This window comes from Conger conger, chromosome 12, assembly GCF_963514075.1.
Source record: "Conger conger chromosome 12, fConCon1.1, whole genome shotgun sequence".
Taxonomy (NCBI): domain Eukaryota; kingdom Metazoa; phylum Chordata; class Actinopteri; order Anguilliformes; family Congridae; genus Conger; species Conger conger.
Window position 1 is genome coordinate 10,334,771 of NC_083771.1, and position 18,722 is coordinate 10,353,492.

The following is an 18,722-nucleotide window of genomic DNA, read 5'->3' on the forward strand; positions in this document are numbered from 1 at the left end:
TCCGCGACGGACAGCCTCCCGTTCGCTGGCTTTTGTAAAAAAACAAAAAAAAAAAACAGGATTACCGTCACGCCGGCCCGAGCCCGGCGGGTTAGCGCTCACGGCGAGGCTGTTTAATCGCCGCTAATCCTGCCGAGCGGCCGCGCCCGGGTGCGCCGCGGCTTTGTCCGCCCGCTCCGACAGGCGCTAACCTCCCCCCGGGGCTCGGCACTGTGATTTAGCCGTGGGTCAGGCCCAGACTCCGCTGCTATCGGCCGCCCTGGGGAGGAACCACACGGCTCTCTGCAAAACAGCCGAAATACTGGGAGCTCGGAGGTGCGGTTCGCTGCGGCGGAATGCTAACTATTGCCCTGGGAGGCTAACCCAAACCCGGCCATTTGCCGGCGATGGCACTGCGCTAGGAAAGCGAGCGAACGGGAACCATATGCCACCCGCCTCGAGCTGCCAGCCGGCAGACCGGCTGATTCCAGAAGGTTCCGGGGCCGCCTGCAGTCCTCTCGCCGGGGAACTCCAGTCACATTCTGTGTCCTACAAAGCCGAGCGAAACAGATAAAAACCACAAACAAAGCGAAACAGAGAATTGACTCGAGGCTGAATGCTGCAATGTTTCTTTAAATGGAGTGGCAAAACATCTTCTTAATAATTATCCCTCTGGCCCGCCTCAAGCGTAGCTGTGGTTTTGTTTGTTAAATCCCACCCCACACAACTCCGAGCTGCTCTCCGCAGGCCAATGCGAAGCATGTAGGCAGCTTCATCGATAACACCGCCAAAGGAGAACAAATAATCAGACGTTTGGGGCTTTTCTTGTTCATCAGCTTAAAGTACAGAAAATTGGCCTGGATTCAATCAATATTTGTCCTTAACTATGACTAACAAATGAATGAAAACATCGCAGCTCCGCTCCCCCCCAAATTACAACATTAAACCCCAAGCTGTGTTTGCAAAGAAGAAAAAAAGCCAACTCGTATTTGATTGGAAGTCAAAGTTACAGGAAGACATTAAACGATTGAATCTAGGCCACAGTCTCCGTCTCCATTTTGATTTTTTGTTCAGTTGGGAGCCGTTCGATGGAGCCTCCCGCTACGAATCTGCCTCCGTCTCCTCCCTCTCCCGCTCCTCGAATCTGCCTGTCTTCTCTCTCCCGCTCCTCGAATCTGCCTCCGTTTCCTCTCTCTCCCGCTCCTCTGGGAGGTGCACCACCAGCCTGAGTGCGCGTCGACGCAGAAACCATCATTGGCGGTGGCTGGAGGCCCACACTTTCCCGTCAGCCGAGTCACAGAGGACCCCAGCTGGAGCCCCCAGTATGTGAGCTGGGGCTGGAACATGATCCACACAGGGCAGGGGGCTTCCTTTTGACCCCCTAAACCCCTAATGAAGTCAATGGTAGGCATTTATATAGCGCCTTTATACAAAGCACTGCACAGTTGATGCTTCTCATTCAACTGCCATACGATCAGCTTGTCAGGAGCATTTAGGGGTTATGTGTCTTGCTCTGGGACACTTAACGGGCGGGGGATCGAACCAGCAACCCTCCGACTGCCAGGCAACTGCTCTTACCGTCTGAGCTAACGTTGCCCCAAAGTCCAACTCACAAGTTAACAGTGCATATCCGGGATTCAAACATATGGTTGTAGGCACTTAAACACAAACAGACAATCAACGTGGACTCCTAATGAAAACATAGATTGTTTTTCCAGGCTCGTAATCTTAGCGTGATGAATATTTCACAGCTGAACAGGAAGCGAGGTTATGTCTCAGCACATAATGTGCCAGGTGACTCATTCCTCAGTGACGATGCAGCCTGGCAGCGCTTTCAGGACGGAACTCCCACACGTCCTTTAAAAGGGCCGTATAAAGGGACGCTGAAGCGCCATATCCGTTCACTTCATCACCGACGGGACATCATCTGCAGCTCATTGCGATAACGCCATTGTTGGAGAGAACGGATATACTTGCAACTGGGTTTTTGCTTGGCAGCTGCCGAGAGGGGTCAGCGTGACCGCGAGGGATAGCGGTCTGTTTAAAAATTCTCGGTCGCAAACTTCCCGCTGAAGAAAACAAAGAGACGGCGTTCGTCTGTGAGAACGGACTCTAAGGCAAGACGCTGGATGGAGCGCGGCAGGGAATCTGTCAGTTAGGGCGACTGAAGACTCAAACCCCCCCCCCAAAGGAGAGAGACCCTGGGCTACAGAAGAAGCCCCCCCACACCCTTTGAGGAATCGTCTCCATCCCTCCTGGTAAAACCTAGTGGAAAAGTAAATATTACCCCCCCCCCCCCCCCCCAACACTCCCTCCCTCTACCTCCCTCTCACAAGAGTTTGCTCACCGGCTTAGAAGTGACAGATCAATGACCAGCCATTTCAAATGACAACCAAAGGTCAAATTTACATTTAACAAGAAGAAATAATAAGAAAGGAGAAGAAGAATAAATAACAAGAAGAAATAATAATAATAATACGGAGAAGACGATTCATTCGGTATGCAACTTTATCCGAACATTCACGAAAAGGAATTGCTTAAGTGACACCATGCTGGCTGTAGAAGATGTTGGCTGTCTTTTTTAGATCATTTTATATTTCCTAGACTTTTTTTGTGACATTAAACTAAGCTTAACAGCTGGAAAAGAAGAGTCGCCTGTTTAAAAAAATGGAAGTAACAATTCCGATAAAGCGTTCAAATGCCAATGTACCTTTTTTTAAATCTTTCCTTAATTTATCTATTTCGATTTCACATTTATTAGGTGCTTCACTTTCAAAGTTCCAAACAACCTCTGTGAGCATAGTGTGATGAGAAGTAACACTGGGCTAGACAACATCCTCTCTCAGCGACTCCACTCCCGCCAGGACTCGTCAGGCCCGTGGAACACACCAGGGATGTTACATATGTGATCGTTCATTCACATCGCAGATAGCACGCGTGCGCAGGGCCTGCAGATGACCTGTTCTGTAACGTTCGTCTGCCATCTGACATAAAACTGGCGCCGAGTCCATCAATCACGTCACGAGCAGATATTAAGGACAGCTTGATGCCCTGCGCGGTGCGATTTACTGCTACAGCAGCACGCGTGGCTTCACCAAGGACAGTCATGCACGGGCAGACGCACGTTTCTCCTGGGATAATGAAAGGCAAAGGCTGACAAAGTCATTTCTCACGGTTATGGAGGAATTTCCAAATCATTGCCTACCCTAAAAAAGCGTTCATGGTGGGAGAGGAAGACCTGTGGTTGATATCTGGTGTACATTCTCACACAGAGAGGGCAAAATGACAAATAATCGCCAAAAATGTACACAGGCATCAACCAGGAAGGTGTTTCTCGAACCAGACTGTCCCTCATTTAGGGAATTCTGGGAAATATTTCTGCTGGCAGACTGTCCCTTGTTTAGGGAATGCTGGGTAATATTTCTGCTGGCAGACTGTCCCTTGTTTAGGGAATGCTGGGTAATATTTCTGCTGGCAGGCTGTCCCTTGTTTAGGGAATGTTGGGTAATATTTCTGCTGGTAAATCACCAGTGGCCAGTCAAATGAAGCAGCTGTTCACGAAGCTTACAGTCAAGCAGACCAAACTACACTGAGCTCTTAATCTTTCCTTTCAGAGTTCCCTCCTTCCTCTCTTCTGTTCCTTTTTTTGTCCTTTTCTTACTTCTTTCTTGACTTCCTAGGCTTCAAAAAGCTTTTACAAATGCATGGATAGTCATTGGGTGATGTAATAGGCACTTGGTCCATATGCTGGCTGTAGGACGCACGTGGCCAATTTGAGCCCTTGTGGGAAGGGTTAAGCATAACGCTCAGTCTATGTATGAACAGGTACAGGAGAGAGAGAGAGAGAGACAGAGAGAGAGAGAGAGAGAATCAAAGAGTCGAGTGAACGAGAGGGAGAGCGATTGTTCCTGATGGCGGAAACTTGGCTCCGCAGGTAGCATTCATCTTTATTATCAAACGCTACGTCCTGGCGGAGACTGCAGACAGGTAGTCGCAGAGCGGAGACCCCCTTCATCAAAGCGCACCAGCTGCCTAATGGAAAAGCTTGACTGGGGGAATGTCTGGAGCTTTCCGAAACATTCCTTTCTTTCCTACAGCAAGGCAGACCATCATTCCGGGGTATTAAAAGCTCTCCCTTTCACAAAAGCAACTGTTCCAGCCTATCTTTTGATTAATACACATCGTAAATCACCAAGCTCTCCCCTCTAGCTATTTTTAAACGTTGGTTCTTTTATTTGTGTGAGACCTGACAAATATTGTCTTGAGCGTAGCGTTTCGTCTTATTCTAAATGTGGAGTGCGTGATTCCCGGTTCTGTCTCCTCAGATAACGTGCTTCTGAGTGATTTATTCTGCCTGTGCAAATGTTTTACGACCGTGAACAATCATATTTTATCAAAAGTGCGAGCGCTTTTAAACAAGTCAAACTATAGGGTGTCTGTAGCCAATCATTTATCAAACCTGAAATACAAGGAGGAAGAAAGTTTTTCTTTTTTTCATTGTTGCTTTAAATTTAAATTAGATGTAAGCTCCAAACCTGATAGACATGTTAAATTATTTAAAGCAAAAGTCGTATCTTGGATTTAATCACTATTTGTCCTTGACTTTGACTTAGAAATAATTGCTAGTGTTCATTGTTTATCCTCACAAAAACAGTTTGGCAAGTTCAGCAATCAGCAGAAAGTGCTTCCCAAACTATTTTATGGAGGAAAGAAAGAACCGGCATTGATTAAATCCCAGCCTCTGTTTTCCTCGCATCCATCAGAGTCGAAAGGAAAACAAAGAGGTACGGAGGAAGACGGGCAATAGGAATGCGTTCGGTAGTGTTGAGCACGAGCCACCACAAAAACAGACCTGGAGATAGCAGCTGCTGAACCTCAAGCACACAACATTGTAAGCAATAAACAATGAGATCAGCGCAACAGGGCCCAGAGATTCTCCGCTTCTCTTATTTGATAATTCATCATTTGTACATTGAGAGAAAACAATACAAACCTTTTGTTGTGGCTGCGCCAACAGATAATATCAGTTAGATAAGCTTTCATTGTCCAGCTCCGCACACATTTTCTCTGTTTGATTGGAACAGAAAACGAATCTGCACTTTTAGCTTGTAAAAGCACACACACACACACACACACACATACACACGCTCACACACACTCTCACACACATACACACACACACACACAGTACAGTATAAAGCACAGGGTCATGGGGACAGAGGCTGGAAGGCTCAGCTGAGCTCACCTGAAGGTCATCTGGAACACCTGGCCCAGGTTGACCTGCTGGCTCTTGTTGTTGTAGCCGTGCAGCATCTCTCCGAACAGCGTGTCGTTGAAGCGCGCTCCGAGCCGCTGGCACTTGGGCCCCTCGCACCCCTCCGACTGCAGCACGCAGGACCGCCCGTCCGCAGCCAGACTGTACTCCTGCACACACCTGCACACACACATCCAGTCAGCCTGACTCTACTCCTGCACACACCTGACACATCCAGTCAGCCTGACTCTACTCCTGCACACACCTGCACACACACATCCAGTCAGCCTGACTACTGCTGCACACACCTGCACACACACATCCAGTCAGCCTGACTCTACTCCTGCACACACCTGACACATCCAGTCAGCCTGACTCTACTCCTGCACACACCTGACACATCCAGTCAGCCTGACTCTACTGCTGCACACACCTGCACACACACATCCAGTCAGCCTGACTACTCCTGCACACACCTGCACACACACATCCAGTCAGCCTGTCTACTCCTGCACACACATACATCCAGTCAGCCTGACTACTCCTGCACACACCTGCAGACACATCCAGTCAGCCAGCTCTCATAAATTCTCCTTTTGTTCTCACGAGTTCAGGACCGCGAGTCACCACAGTGCCACCCGCAGGCCTGGAGGTGAATTGTACACTCTCCTGGTTGTGATTGAATACAGTCCATTACAGCAGGGCTGCTTGTGTTGAGTTGTGTCTCTGAATGATGATACCTGTGTTTCATTCATTCATTCATTATCCTAACCCGCTTATCCTGAACAGGGTCACAGGGGGGCTGGAGCCTATCCCAGCATACATTGGGCGAAAGGCAGGAATACACCCTGGACAGGTCGCCAGTCCATCGCAGGGCACACACACCATTCACTCACACACTCATACCCACGGGCAATTTAGACTCTCCAATCAGCCTAACCTGCATGTCTGTGGGAGGAAACCGGAGTACCCGGAGGAAACCCACGCAGACACGGGGAGAACATGCAAACTCCACACAGAGAGGCCCCGGCCGACGGGGATTTGAACCCAGGACCTCCTTGCTGTGAGGCGGCAGTGCTACCCACTGCACCATCCTTGCCTCTGCCTGTGTTAATAATCCTTAAATCTGGGTTTCAAAATATGCAGTTGACAGGCCGGCACGTATCGTATAGCTGTCCAATAATTAAAGCTCATTAGTTGAAAAGTGGTTCTAATTGTTACAGCTAATGGTGTTTCAACGTCAGCGTGTTCACAGAGAAGGGGGAGGGGTAAACAGTGTTGTGGTTTGAGTGTGTTTGTTGCTGCAATTCCTCTCGTGACCGTTAGAAGTACAAAATGAGGAAAGAGAGTCTAACTTTGAGCTATTCTCAGTTGAAGCTGCTGCTCAGTGTCTCGTTTGGTTTTGGCGCCCCACTGCGGTGCGGGGGTGAGTCTCGGGAACCCTGACGAGGCTGGAGCCGACCGCTGCCTGTCGCATCCCGCAGGGCACGGTACGGTCCGGCTGGCCAGAGGTCCGAGTTTCGCCACTATCGCGTGACCCTAGTCTGTGGTGTGGAAGACACCATGCATGTCTACGTGCTAACAAAGAGAGAGAGAGAGAGAGAGAGAGAGAGAGGGAGAGAGTGAGAGAGAGAGAGAGAGTGAGTGAGAGAGTGAGTGAGAGAAGGTGAGAGAAAGAGAGAGAGACAGAGAGAGTGAGAGAGGGAGAGAGAGAAAGAGAGAGACAGAGAAAGAGAGACAGAGAGAGAGGGTGAGAGGGAGAGAGAAAGAGAGAGGGTGAGAGAGAGACAGAGAGAGAGGGTGGGAGAGACAGAGAGAGAGAAAGAGAGAGGGTGAGAGAGAGAGACAGAGAGAGTGGGTGAGAGGGTGGGAGAGAGACAGAGAGAGAAAGAGAGACAGAGAGATAGAGAGAAAGGGTGAGAGAGAGAGACAGAGAGAAAGGGTGAGAGAGAGACAGAGAGAGAAAGAGTGAGACAGAGAGATAGAGAGAGAGAGAGAGAGAGAGAGAGAGAGAGAGAGAGAGAGAGAGAGAGAAAGAGCTGAGCATTGGAGACATATCTGTTATTCTTATTTTGAGAGATGATCTCGGATGAATCATAGTTCCATGCCGGTGGCGACAGTGGACTATTCCTGTCCTGTTAATAAATTCAGTTAAAACAGACATGCTAGACCTGGAGAAACAGAGGGAAAGAGAGAGAGAGAGAGCAATACAAAGAGAATGTGTTTTTGTGGAATATGTTATTTTCCTAAATCAAAACAACTTTCTCTGAAGATCCATGAGCTTTTTTTTTGTCTCCCATTTTAATTAAAATTTGCCATTCTGTTTTTGACTGTGCCTTACACACTACGTACTCAGGAGAGATTAAAAGCACCTTCTTCCTGTTCAACTAAATTGCTTCTAAAAAAAAAAGAATAATAATTGTGAGGACATTTTAATTGTTAGTTCACATGCGGAGCATAATCTCGCAAAACAAAGGACGTGACCAATCAAACGCTGCAGCTGGCGTTTAAACCAAGGAAGTGACCAATGGTAACACTGCAGCCGGCATTTAGACATCAGTGGTTTGAAAATAAATTACATCTGTAAGACTTTGCAAGGCCACGCAGGGCAATCATCCATGCCTGTTGTGCATTTAAAGACAAGCTGAAATCAAAATGAACTTTTTCCTCAATTTAGTTGATTCCTCATAACCGTACGAACACATCTACGGTTTTCCATACACTTCCTGAAAAACTTTTCCTGGTGATTTTATGTTGTGTACGCCGATCAAATTTACATTTTTTGTTCCCCGCCCATGGATATCCTTTTCACACAGGAGTGCACATCCTCATTGAAGCTTCTGCATCTAAATTCGAGGAGTTTGCTGCCCAAGTTGGATTTCATTAACTGTATGATTGTCGATGCCGCCCCCGACATACTTGTTATTACCGAATCTTGGTTGTCTGGGAAAATTTCCAACTCGGATGTTTCTATTGCCGGTTTTAATTTGTTTAGATCTGATAGGAGAGCTAAAGGAGGCGGAGTGGCTATATTTGTCAGGGAACACCTAGCCGTACGGGTCCTTGTGTCCTCCACCGTTCCGAAATGTTTTGAGTGTTTAGTTTTAGATGTTTGTTTGGGTGGTGACGTCCATATTGTGGTTGCTGGTGTTTATCGCCCACCCTCTGCGCCAACATCAGCAGTAGATGAGTTGGGGAAGGTGTTATCTATGTATGCCTCTTCCGAATTGGTGGTGCTGGGCGATTTAAACATGGACTGGCTCTCTGATAGCTCTACTAGTCTTAAACAGCTCGGCTTAGATTTAGATCTATCTCAACTTATTTTACACCCCACAAGACCAAATGCCAAATCTCCATCTAGATCCACCCTAATTGATATTATATTAACTAATAGGCCATTTAAATATCCTCAGTGCGGGGTGTTTGCACCAGGCATTAGCGACCACTGCCCTATAGCTTGTGTTAGATTAGTCAAAGCTAATAAATCCAATGGTCACCTCATCACAAAGCGTAATTTTAAAGATTAAAGATTAAAGATGTGCTGCCTAGCTAAGGTTTTAGAAACCCTGGCAATTGAACAGCTGCGGGCTTTTTTAGACGCATACAATATCCTACACTCACACCAATCAGAATTCAGACCCGGTTATAGCACTGTTACTGCCACTTCCCTCGTCATTAATGATATTGTGAATGGTCTTGATAATCGCCAACATTGTGCTGCCCTCTTTGTCGACCTGTCTAAGGCCTTCGACACTGTTGATCATGGTATTTTGTTAAGTATGTTAGCTTCCATTGGCCTGGATGACCTTTCTCTTAGTTGGTTCTCTAACTACTTGTCTGGGAGAAAGCAGTCAGTTGTTGCTGGCAATCTTAGATCCAGCTCTTTATCTGTTGTTAAGGGTGTCCCACAAGGGTCCATTACTGGTCCAATTTTATTCACTCTTTATATAAATAATATTCTTTTCCCTTCTGTACACACTAATGTCCATTATTATGCGGACGATACAATAATTTATTGCTTTGGTCCCACCCCAGCTCAGGCAGCTGCAAGCCTGCAGTCAGCCTTCGACACATTCCAACGATCTCTGCATGATCTCAAATTAGTCTTAAACTCAAACAAAACTAAATGGATGTTTTTCTCTCGATCGTCAATTGTTAACAATAGCCTTTCTCTCCACTCTCTGCAGGGAGAACTAATTGATTGTGTCGACTCATTTAAATATCTGGGTATTTGGCTGGATACCAAGCTCTCTTTTCGCACACATATTGAACATCTTATAAAGAAGCTGAGGGTTAAAATTGGCTTTCTTTACAGGAATAAATCCTGTTTTTCTCTTCAAACCAGGAAATCCATTGTTCAGTCCCAAATTATGTCTGTTTTTGATTATGGTGATATTGTGTATATGCATGCTTCTCCAGCCATTTTGAAGCTGCTTGATGCTGTGTATCATAGTGCTCTGCGCTTTGTAACGGGTGATGGTTTTCTTACTCACCGATGTGTTTTGTACGAAAAATTGGGTTGGTCGTCCCTAATTGCACGAAGAGAGCTACATTCGCTTCTATTCATCTATAAAGCTCTAATTGGTAAACTCCCATCATATTTATCCTCGCTCCTCATTCACAACTCTATGAGTTGCCGAACACGCTCGCAGTCACACATCAGATTGCTCATTCCGCGCGTGAGGACAGAATATGGAAAGTCTGCTTTTTCTCACTATGCTCCGGACAAGTGGAATAGGCTCCAGGACACTCTAAAATTGGATCGTTTTGTTTCTCTAGATTCTTTTAGAGTGCTCCTCGTGGGTACCATGATTGAGAACTGCTCGTGTTTTACCTGATTTTTAGTGTCTTATCACTTATTATCTGTTTTTTTATAACTTATTTTTTGTCTGCTCTTATCTTGTCTGTTGCAACCTGTATCTTTTATATATGTTTTTTGTAAACAGGGCACCCTTGAAAATGAGAGCTTGCTCTCAAGGGACTTCACTGTATAAATAAAGGTCAAATAAAAAAAAATAAAAAAAAAATTTGACATCAGTCAAATCCACTCCCCGCCCTTCAAAAATTCCCCCGAAATATCAGTTTCACTTGTGTATATGTCATATCGTGAAAGCTAGTGCTGCTCTAACTTCTGTTTCAGCTGGTCTTTAAATAGGTTATATCTGCTTTTGGGTTCAACATCAAGCCTTCAATGAAGCATGCCAGCTTGAGGACCTGACGGACCAGAACTGGTCTACTGACAGGGCTGGCCAGAGGTCCACAGGGTATGCTAGTTCAGTGGTGCTCCAGACATATTTTGGCTGGTTGGTGATTTGAGACCACAGCATTGACTTACAGGCATTTACTGCATTCCCCTCCTGGATATTAAACTTAGCCTTTTCACATTGCATGCTTTACTAGTTATGGATTTCATGCTTCTAACCTGTGGAAGAACCTATGCACTTGTAAATCGCTTTGGATTAAAAGTGTCTGCCAAATGACAAAAATGTAAAAAATGTAATACATGGGTTATATTTTCTGAAGCAAAGAATGCAACAAAAACGACCAATTTATTTTCTTTGCAAATGTGTGTAAGTTAGGTAAGGCTAAGTTTGGCTACATGTTATTTAGCTGCTGCTTTTATCCAACCGCAGTTGATGAGACTAAGCAGGTCACAATCCCCCCTGGAGCAATGTGGGGTTAAGGGTCTTTCTCAAGGCCCCAACAGCAATGCATATTGTGGCTCCACTGGGGCTTGAACCACCGACCTCGAGGGTCCCAGTCATGTACCTTAACCGCTCATAACTCCTGATCTAGATTCTTGAGTGTGGATTCATTGCTGAGCAGAAATCAGTCGACCCTGTGGCTGTCCATGATCAGGGCCGAGGTTCACAAACCCAGACTGCACGTGGGCCACTTCCTGTAAGACCTTACCCAGGCAAGACTGGAATGCAACTACCGCCTCCAAGGCTGCAAAGAGCAGGTCCACCCACAGGTTCAGCTCATCCAGCCAGAGATGGTGTGTACACAGGCAGTTCTTTTGTGTATTTTTAATCAAATTAAACCGGGGAAGATATTCCCTAATCCACGAGGGAGTCGTTTACCTCAAATGCTATTTGGGGACTTAGGGCTGTTATTTGCCATGTTTCTTCCCTTCTGTAAAGCGTCTTTGTGACAGTCTACTGTGAAAAGCACTGTACAAATAAGATTGAATTGAATTGAACTAAGCCAGCTAGTTTACTAATCTGTCGCTATTTGTTCGCGAGTGCTAAAAGTCGCTACCTTGCAGTCATCGCTGAGAGGAGGAAAGTACATTGGGCGTAAAACCTTAGATACCATTTCCATGTGTCTGAGGTGCTGAGGCTGCTGGGATTGTGATTCACGCTTCAAACCCCCGGTCGAAATCTCACAGGCAGCCCAAGTCCCTGGGACAGCCCAAAGGACAGCGAATGTAAAGAGCTCGCTCATAATCTCTGCCAAACAGACGTCCTTGTCCGGAGAGATTTACACAACATGAATTTATACAGTACATTATCACCCCTTTATAACGCTAACAGCTAACCTTATATTTTCAACAGCAGTATCTCCTCAGGGTATGGACCTTTGTGACTCGCTATGGTCCAAATATATATCGCACACAACTCATACGACAGTTCAAGGAAAATCAGCTTGAAAGTCAGCAGCATGCTAGTATGCGGTTTTGACCACAGCCAGCCTTCTGTGAAAAGCGTGATATGAATAAAACTGAATTGAAGTGGACGAACCCGTTCCCCGCACCGCTGGCCCCAGGACTCGAAGCCAGGCGGATAAGACTGGGTTCAACCGACGGGAGGACTGATGCCCGCTAGCGTGTGAGTGAGTGTCGAGTTGGAGGCGTGCGCTCACCCGCAGAACATGTGCACGTTGCTGGAGGTGGGGTCCTCAGGCAGGGGCACCAGCTGCTGCAGGCACAGCTGCTCACAGCCCCCGTTGAAGCCGTCCGAGCAGTCCGTGCCCTTCGAGTAGTCGTAGCAACCCGAGCCGTCCTTCATCGGACGCAGCCCTACGGGACACTGGGCAGGGTGGGAGGAGGGGTTATAGAGACGGGGAGGAGTTTGAGAGGGTGGGGGGAGGGGTTATAGAGACGGGGAGGAGTTTGAGAGGGTGGGGGAGGAGTTATAGAGATGAGGAGGAGTTCAATAGAGTGGGGAGGGGTTATAGATATGGGGAGGAGTTAGATAGGGTGGGGGAGGGGTTATAGAGACGGGGAAGCGTTCAAGAGAGTGGGGCAGGAGTTATAGAGATTAGGAGGAGTTTGAGAGGGTGGGGGGAGGGGTTATAGAGATGGAGAGGAGTTACATCGAGTGGGGGAGGGGTTACATGGGGATGGGGAGGAGTTAGAGATGGGGGAGGGTAAGAGAGAGATGGGAAAATGAGACAAAATAACATCAGGATGGGGAGGTCACTGTCATAAGTCAAATGTTAAGGTACAATAATACTAATCACCTAACCATCATCATCATTCGAGAGAACCCTGTGTGAGTATGTATGTGTGTGTGTGTGTGTGTGTGTGTGTTTGCGTGTGCATAAGTGTCAATGTAGGTGTCTTTGGGTTTGTGCACGTGTGTGTGCATGTAGGTGTGTCTGCGGGTTTGTGTACGTGTGTGTGTGTCTATGTTTGCGTATGAAATGCATCATCAAACACTCCCACACTTGACGTGTTCTCAGAGAGATGTCTTGTTGTACTGTAGCTGCTCTGGGCCTGGGGAGGTTATTCTGGGTTCCGGACCATGAGCTCTTCAGAGTCTGTGTCCCTGGTGAACCCTCATCAAACACGCCAGCGAGAACACGAGAAGCAGAAAAACCCAACTCCGGTGCTGTCAGGACAACAGACCGCGTCTCTGGAACGCCACACACTACCTGCTTTCCCCTCTACTTGAATCAATACAAAACACTTCATTAGCTGCACACACTTTACACCTCTGCATTCTCCACAAGGTGCTCTTGTGTCAAGCTTCTCAAGAATCAGGACCAAAGCCCTCAGCCATCAGATGGTGAGTCATAATTCCTCAATTTTAGATTTTTAATGAAACGGACAAAATTATTTAATTGATTAAATAATTATGAGTGGCTTTAGCCATGTTAGCCAGTTTGACACCTCTGTTCAACGTATTTATATCCAGTATTTTTCATTTTTCATCATTAATTAACTATTATTTCATTACAAATGTGCCATTTCATCCAAAGATCAATCTCAATGAGCTATTAATCGATATTAAATGAATACAGAAACATACCCAAACCCGCATGTGTGGCATTATTTGCGATAATGGCTACAAATTACTTTATCGAGAATGAATAAATGAGGCCAAGTGTAATTGCCAAATATTAGAGTGTGTACTCTACAAACAGGAACCATGTCATTTGATGGAGCTGTAACAAAGGCAATCAAATAATTATGCAAATTAATATCTACAATCACCTCCTGTACAATCATCTAATTAGGCCTTTTCCTGATCAAACTGTGTGTAGTTATTACTTGCCCTGGTCTTGGTCAAAGGAGCTGAAAGCACCATACAGGGGCTGCTTACAATACATGTCATTTGGCTGACGCTTTTATGCAATGAAGGGTGAAGGGCCTTGCTCAAGGGCCCAACGGCTGTGCGGATCTTATTGTGGCTACACCAAGATTAGAACCACCGACCTTGTGGATCCCAGTCACGTACCTTAACCATTACACTACAGGCCGCAGGGTAGCTAACTCTGTGAAAAAACGCATAAACAGGTGAAGAAGCAGCAGTGCTCAAATTTATTTTGTGATGTTTGTGATGTCATATCGGTCGTATTGTTTTATACGGTCGCTGTGTTAGCTGCTTCCTTGGCCTGGATTCTGGATATCAATGAGACTTCCTGGTTAACCAACATAAAAAAAAAAAAAAAACTCCCAATGAATTCCAGATGTCATGCTGAATGCATCCAGAGATAAAAGCATAGTGGCATACAAAAGCGGTACTCGTAATTCCAGCATGCGGATTAGTTTGAGCCCTCCGTATGGTTTGGAGATTGAGTTTAGGGTCACGCCCTCCCACTGGGCTTCTCGCGCTCGTGACATGACAAAATGGCTGAACCAATCAATACTGACAGACAGGAGGGCGTAAAGAAGGCCCGCCCACACCGTATGTAACCCAACCAGTGACGCATGAAGAAGCATGTGGTGGTGTGTGTGCGTGTGTGTGTGTGTGTGTGTGTGTGCGTGCGTGTGCGTGTGCGTGTGTGCGTGCGTGTGTGTTTGTATGTATGTGTGTGTGTGTGTTTGTATGTATGTGTGTGTGTGAGTGTTTGTATGTATGTGTGTGTGTGTGTGTGTGTTTGTGTGCGCGTGCGTGTGTGTTTGTATGTATGTGTGTGTGTGTGTTTGTATGTATGTGCGTGTGTGTGTGTGTTTGTATGTATGTGTGTGTGTGTGTTTGTATGCGTGTGCGTGTGTGTGTGTGTGTGTGTGTTTGTATGTATGTGTGTGTGTGTGTTTGTATGCGTGTGCATGTGTGTGTGTGTGTTTGTATGTATGTGTGTGTGTGTGTGTTTGTATGTGTGTGTGTGTGTGTGTTTATATGTATGTGTGTGTGTGTTTGTATGCGTGTGCGTGTGTGTGTTTGTATGTGTGTGTTTGTATGTATGTGTGTGTGTGTGTTTGTATGCGTGTGCGTGTGTGTGTTTGTATGTATGTGTGCGTGTGTGTTTGTATGTATGTGTGTGTGTGTGTGTTTGTATGTATGTGCGTGTGTGTGTGTGTGTTTGTATGTATGTGTGTGTGTGTGTTTGTATGCGTGTGCGTGTGTGTGTGTGTGTGTGTGTTTGTATGTATGTGTGTGTGTGTTTGTATGCGTGTGCATGTGTGTGTGTGTGTTTGTATGTATGTGTGTGTGTGTGTGTGTTTGTATGTGTGTGTGTGTGTGTTTATATGTATGTGTGTGTGTGTGTTTGTATGCGTGTGCGTGTGTGTGTTTGTATGTGTGTGTTTGTATGTATGTGTGTGTGTGTGTTTGTATGCGTGTGCGTGTGTGTGTTTGTATGTATGTGTGCGTGTGTGTGTGTTTGTATGTATGTGTGTGTGTGTTTGTGTGCGCGTGCGTGTGTGTGTGTGTTTGTATGTATGTGCGTGTGTGTGTGTGTTTGTATGTATGTGTGTGTGTGTTTGTATGTATGTGCGTGTGTGTGTGTTTGTATGTATGTGCGTGTGTGTGTGTTTGTATGTATGTGTGTGTGTGTTTGTATGTGTGTGTGTTTGTATGTGTGTGTGTGTGTGTGTGTGTGTTTGTATGTGTGTGTGTTTGTATGTATGTGTATGTGTGTGTGTGTGTGTGTGGGGGGGTGTGGCACAGCACTTGCTGTGAAGTGCTCTTAGTTGATGATATTGATCAGACGGAGTGGAGTTTATTTCAATGTCGAGATTAAGGAAATCAATAAAATTACGCAATTACGTGGCCCTCAGAGAAAAGGCCAGCGGTGGAAGGGGCCCCCAGGGGCCCCACAGTGCAAACAGTGCGGAAGTATCTTGTCTTAAAAAGCCAGGGTCACGCCCTCCCACTGGGCTTCTCGCGCTCGTGACAAGACAAAATGGCTGAACCAATCAATACTGACAGACAGGAGGGCGTAGAGAAGGCCCGCCCACACCGTATGTAACCCAACCAGTGACGCATGAAGAAGCATGCGGTGGTGTGTGTGCGTGTGTGTGTGTGTGCGTGCGTGTGCGTGTGCGTGTGTGCGTGCGCGTGCGTGTGTGTTTGTATGTATGTGTGTGTGTGTTTGTATGTGTGTGTGTGTGTGTGTTTGTGTGCGCGTGCGTGTGTGTGTGTGTTTGTATGTATGTGTGTGTGTGTGTGTTTGTATGTATGTGCGTGTGTGTGTGTTTGTATGTATGTGTGTGTGTGTGTGTTTGTATGCATGTGCGTGTGTGTGTGTGTGTGTGTGTTTGTATGTATGTGTGTGTGTGTGTTTGTATGTATGTGTGTGTGTGTGTGTGTATGTGTGTGTGTGTGTGTTTATATGTATGTGTGTGTGTGTTTGTATGCGTGTGCGTGTGTGTGTTTGTATGTGTGTGTTTGTATGTATGTGTGTGTGTGTTTGTATGCGTGTGCGTGTGTGTGTTTGTATGTATGTGTGCGTGTGTGTGTGTGTGTATGCGTGTGTGTGTGTGTTTGTATGTATGTGTGTGTGTGTGTTTGTATGTATGTGCGTGTGTGTGTGTGTTTGTATGCATGTGTGTGTGTGTGTGTTTGTATGCGTGTGCGTGTGTGTGTGTGTGTTTGTATGTATGTGTGTGTGTGTGTTTGTATGCGTGTGCATGTGTGTGTGTGTGTTTGTATGTATGTGTGTGTGTGTGTGTTTGTATGTGTGTGTGTGTGTGTTTATATGTATGTGTGTGTGTGTTTGTATGCGTGTGCGTGTGTGTGTTTGTATGTGTGTGTTTGTATGTATGTGTGTGTGTGTGTTTGTATGCGTGTGCGTGTGTGTGTTTGTATGTATGTGTGCGTGTGTGTGTGTTTGTATGTATGTGTGTGTGTGTTTGTGTGCGCGTGCGTGTGTGTGTGTGTTTGTATGTATGCGCGTGTGTGTGTGTTTGTATGTATGTGTGTGTGTGTGTGTTTGTATGTATGTGCGTGTGTGTGTGTTTGTATGTATGTGCGTGTGTGTGTGTTTGTATGTATGTGTGTGTGTTTGCATGTATGTGTGTGTGTGTGTTTGTATGCATGTGCGCGTGTGTGTGTGTGTTTGTATGTATGTGTGTGTGTGTTTGTATGCGTGTGCGTGTGTGTGTGTTTGTATGTGTGTGCGTGTGTGTGTTTATATGTATGTGTGTGTGTTTGTATGCGTGTGCGTGTGTGTGTGTGTGTGTGTGTTTGTATGTATGTGTGTGTGTGTGTTTGTATGTGTGTGTGTGTGTGTGTGTGTTTGTATGTGTGTGTGTTTGTATGTATGTTTGTGTGTCTGTATGCGTGTGCGTGTGTGTGTTTGTATGTGTGTGTGTGTGTGTGTGTGTGTGTTTGTATGTGTGTGTGTTTGTATGTATGTGTATGTGTGTGTGTGTGTGTGTGGGGGGGTGTGGCACAGCACTTGCTGTGAAGTGCTCTTAGTTGATGATATTGATCAGACGGAGTGGAGTTTATTTCAATGTCGAGATTAAGGAAATCAATAAAATTACGCAATTACGTGGCCCTCAGAGAAAAGGCCAGCGGTGGAAGGGGCCCCCAGGGGCCCCACAGTGCAAACAGTGCGGAAGTATCTTGTCTTAAAAAGCCCCCCCCCTTACCGTCCCCATGGGCCACTTGACCTCTGACCTCAGGCGTACACTGGCTGCAAACCGCTCTTGGCTCTAATCCCCCTCCCCCAGTCCTGAGCCTTTTATCAAACGCTACATAATTAAATCTACCCCAACCCTTCAGGGCATGAGATAGGAGTCAATGGGTGTCCCATAAATAATTCACAATGTGTTACAGCTGCTTTAATTATGGAAAATCTGCACAGAAAAAATATATAAATATAATAATAATGATTTGGCAAAGCAACATGTGCAAGCTACCTGACCTGTGGATGTTACTTAAAAGGTACATTTGGAAGCTAAACTGAGTCTTCACTGCACAAACTATAACATAATTTCATATCCACTGATGTACTGTACAATTTACTTACATAAATTAATAAAATACTGACCTATTTATAAAGTTATATAATATCACAATGGCAATGATAAGAGGTTATAGAAATATACAATGGTAAAAATTAAAAGTAGGCCTAATTCATATTACGCATTAAAACCTTATTTTCTGTGTAATATATGTGGATAAATATTATTTTTATTGCTTATAGGCAGATAGATAGATACTTTATTCATCCCGAGGGAAATATTACGCTTAATTAGACCGAACGGCAAGCTACCACCCTACCACCCACAACCAACAGCCATTCCCGGTAACTTAAGCCAGTTCAGCGGCAACGAGACACTTTGATCCGTCTCATAAATAAACCGCTCTTCCCGTGGCAGTGACAGTGTGACAAATATTATCAGCCAAGGATTAGAGACCTAAAATGCGATTCCTTCACTTCTGTCCTGTCCTCTCTCTCTCTCTCTCTCTCTCTCTCTCCCTCTCTCCCCCTCTCTCTCTCTCTCTTTCTCCACCTCTCTGCTCTCTTCCCCCGGCATAACGTTTGGGTCCACCGTGCTCACGGGTCCGCGGTCCCGCGGAGAGCGATAGGGCGAGTGCGGTGATTGATATTCCGCTCATACCGCGAACGCGCCATCATCGCTTCGTTCCACCTCCGTATCTAGCGCACATCAACCGGCGGTTGCTACGGAGAATTTACGGCTGGCTCCACATAAAAAAATCAGCGGAGGGTAGTGATTTTAAAAGAGGCTGGAGAGAGGGGGGAAATGTGTGTGGGGCGCTGGGGCAGCCTCTGTGTTATTTTCACTGATTCGTCTGATCTTCTCCATGATTTAACATGAAGATATTAAAATGTTAGGGGGGTTATG

General features: G+C 46.0%; 1 protein-coding gene across 5 annotated transcripts in view; it reads right to left on the reverse strand.

Annotated features, from left to right (window-relative positions):
- Positions 1–18,722, reverse strand: part of LOC133142500 (astrotactin-2) — a 374,986-nt gene that overhangs the window by 85,115 nt on the left and 271,149 nt on the right. For all 5 annotated transcript variants that reach the window (XM_061263760.1, XM_061263759.1, XM_061263757.1 and 2 more), the window contains 2 exons: positions 12,098–12,264; positions 5,225–5,413 (listed from right to left, as the gene is read on the reverse strand). In XM_061263760.1, coding sequence (XP_061119744.1) covers positions 5,225–5,413; positions 12,098–12,264 — 356 coding nt within the window. The remainder of the gene's footprint in view (positions 1–5,224; positions 5,414–12,097; positions 12,265–18,722) is intronic.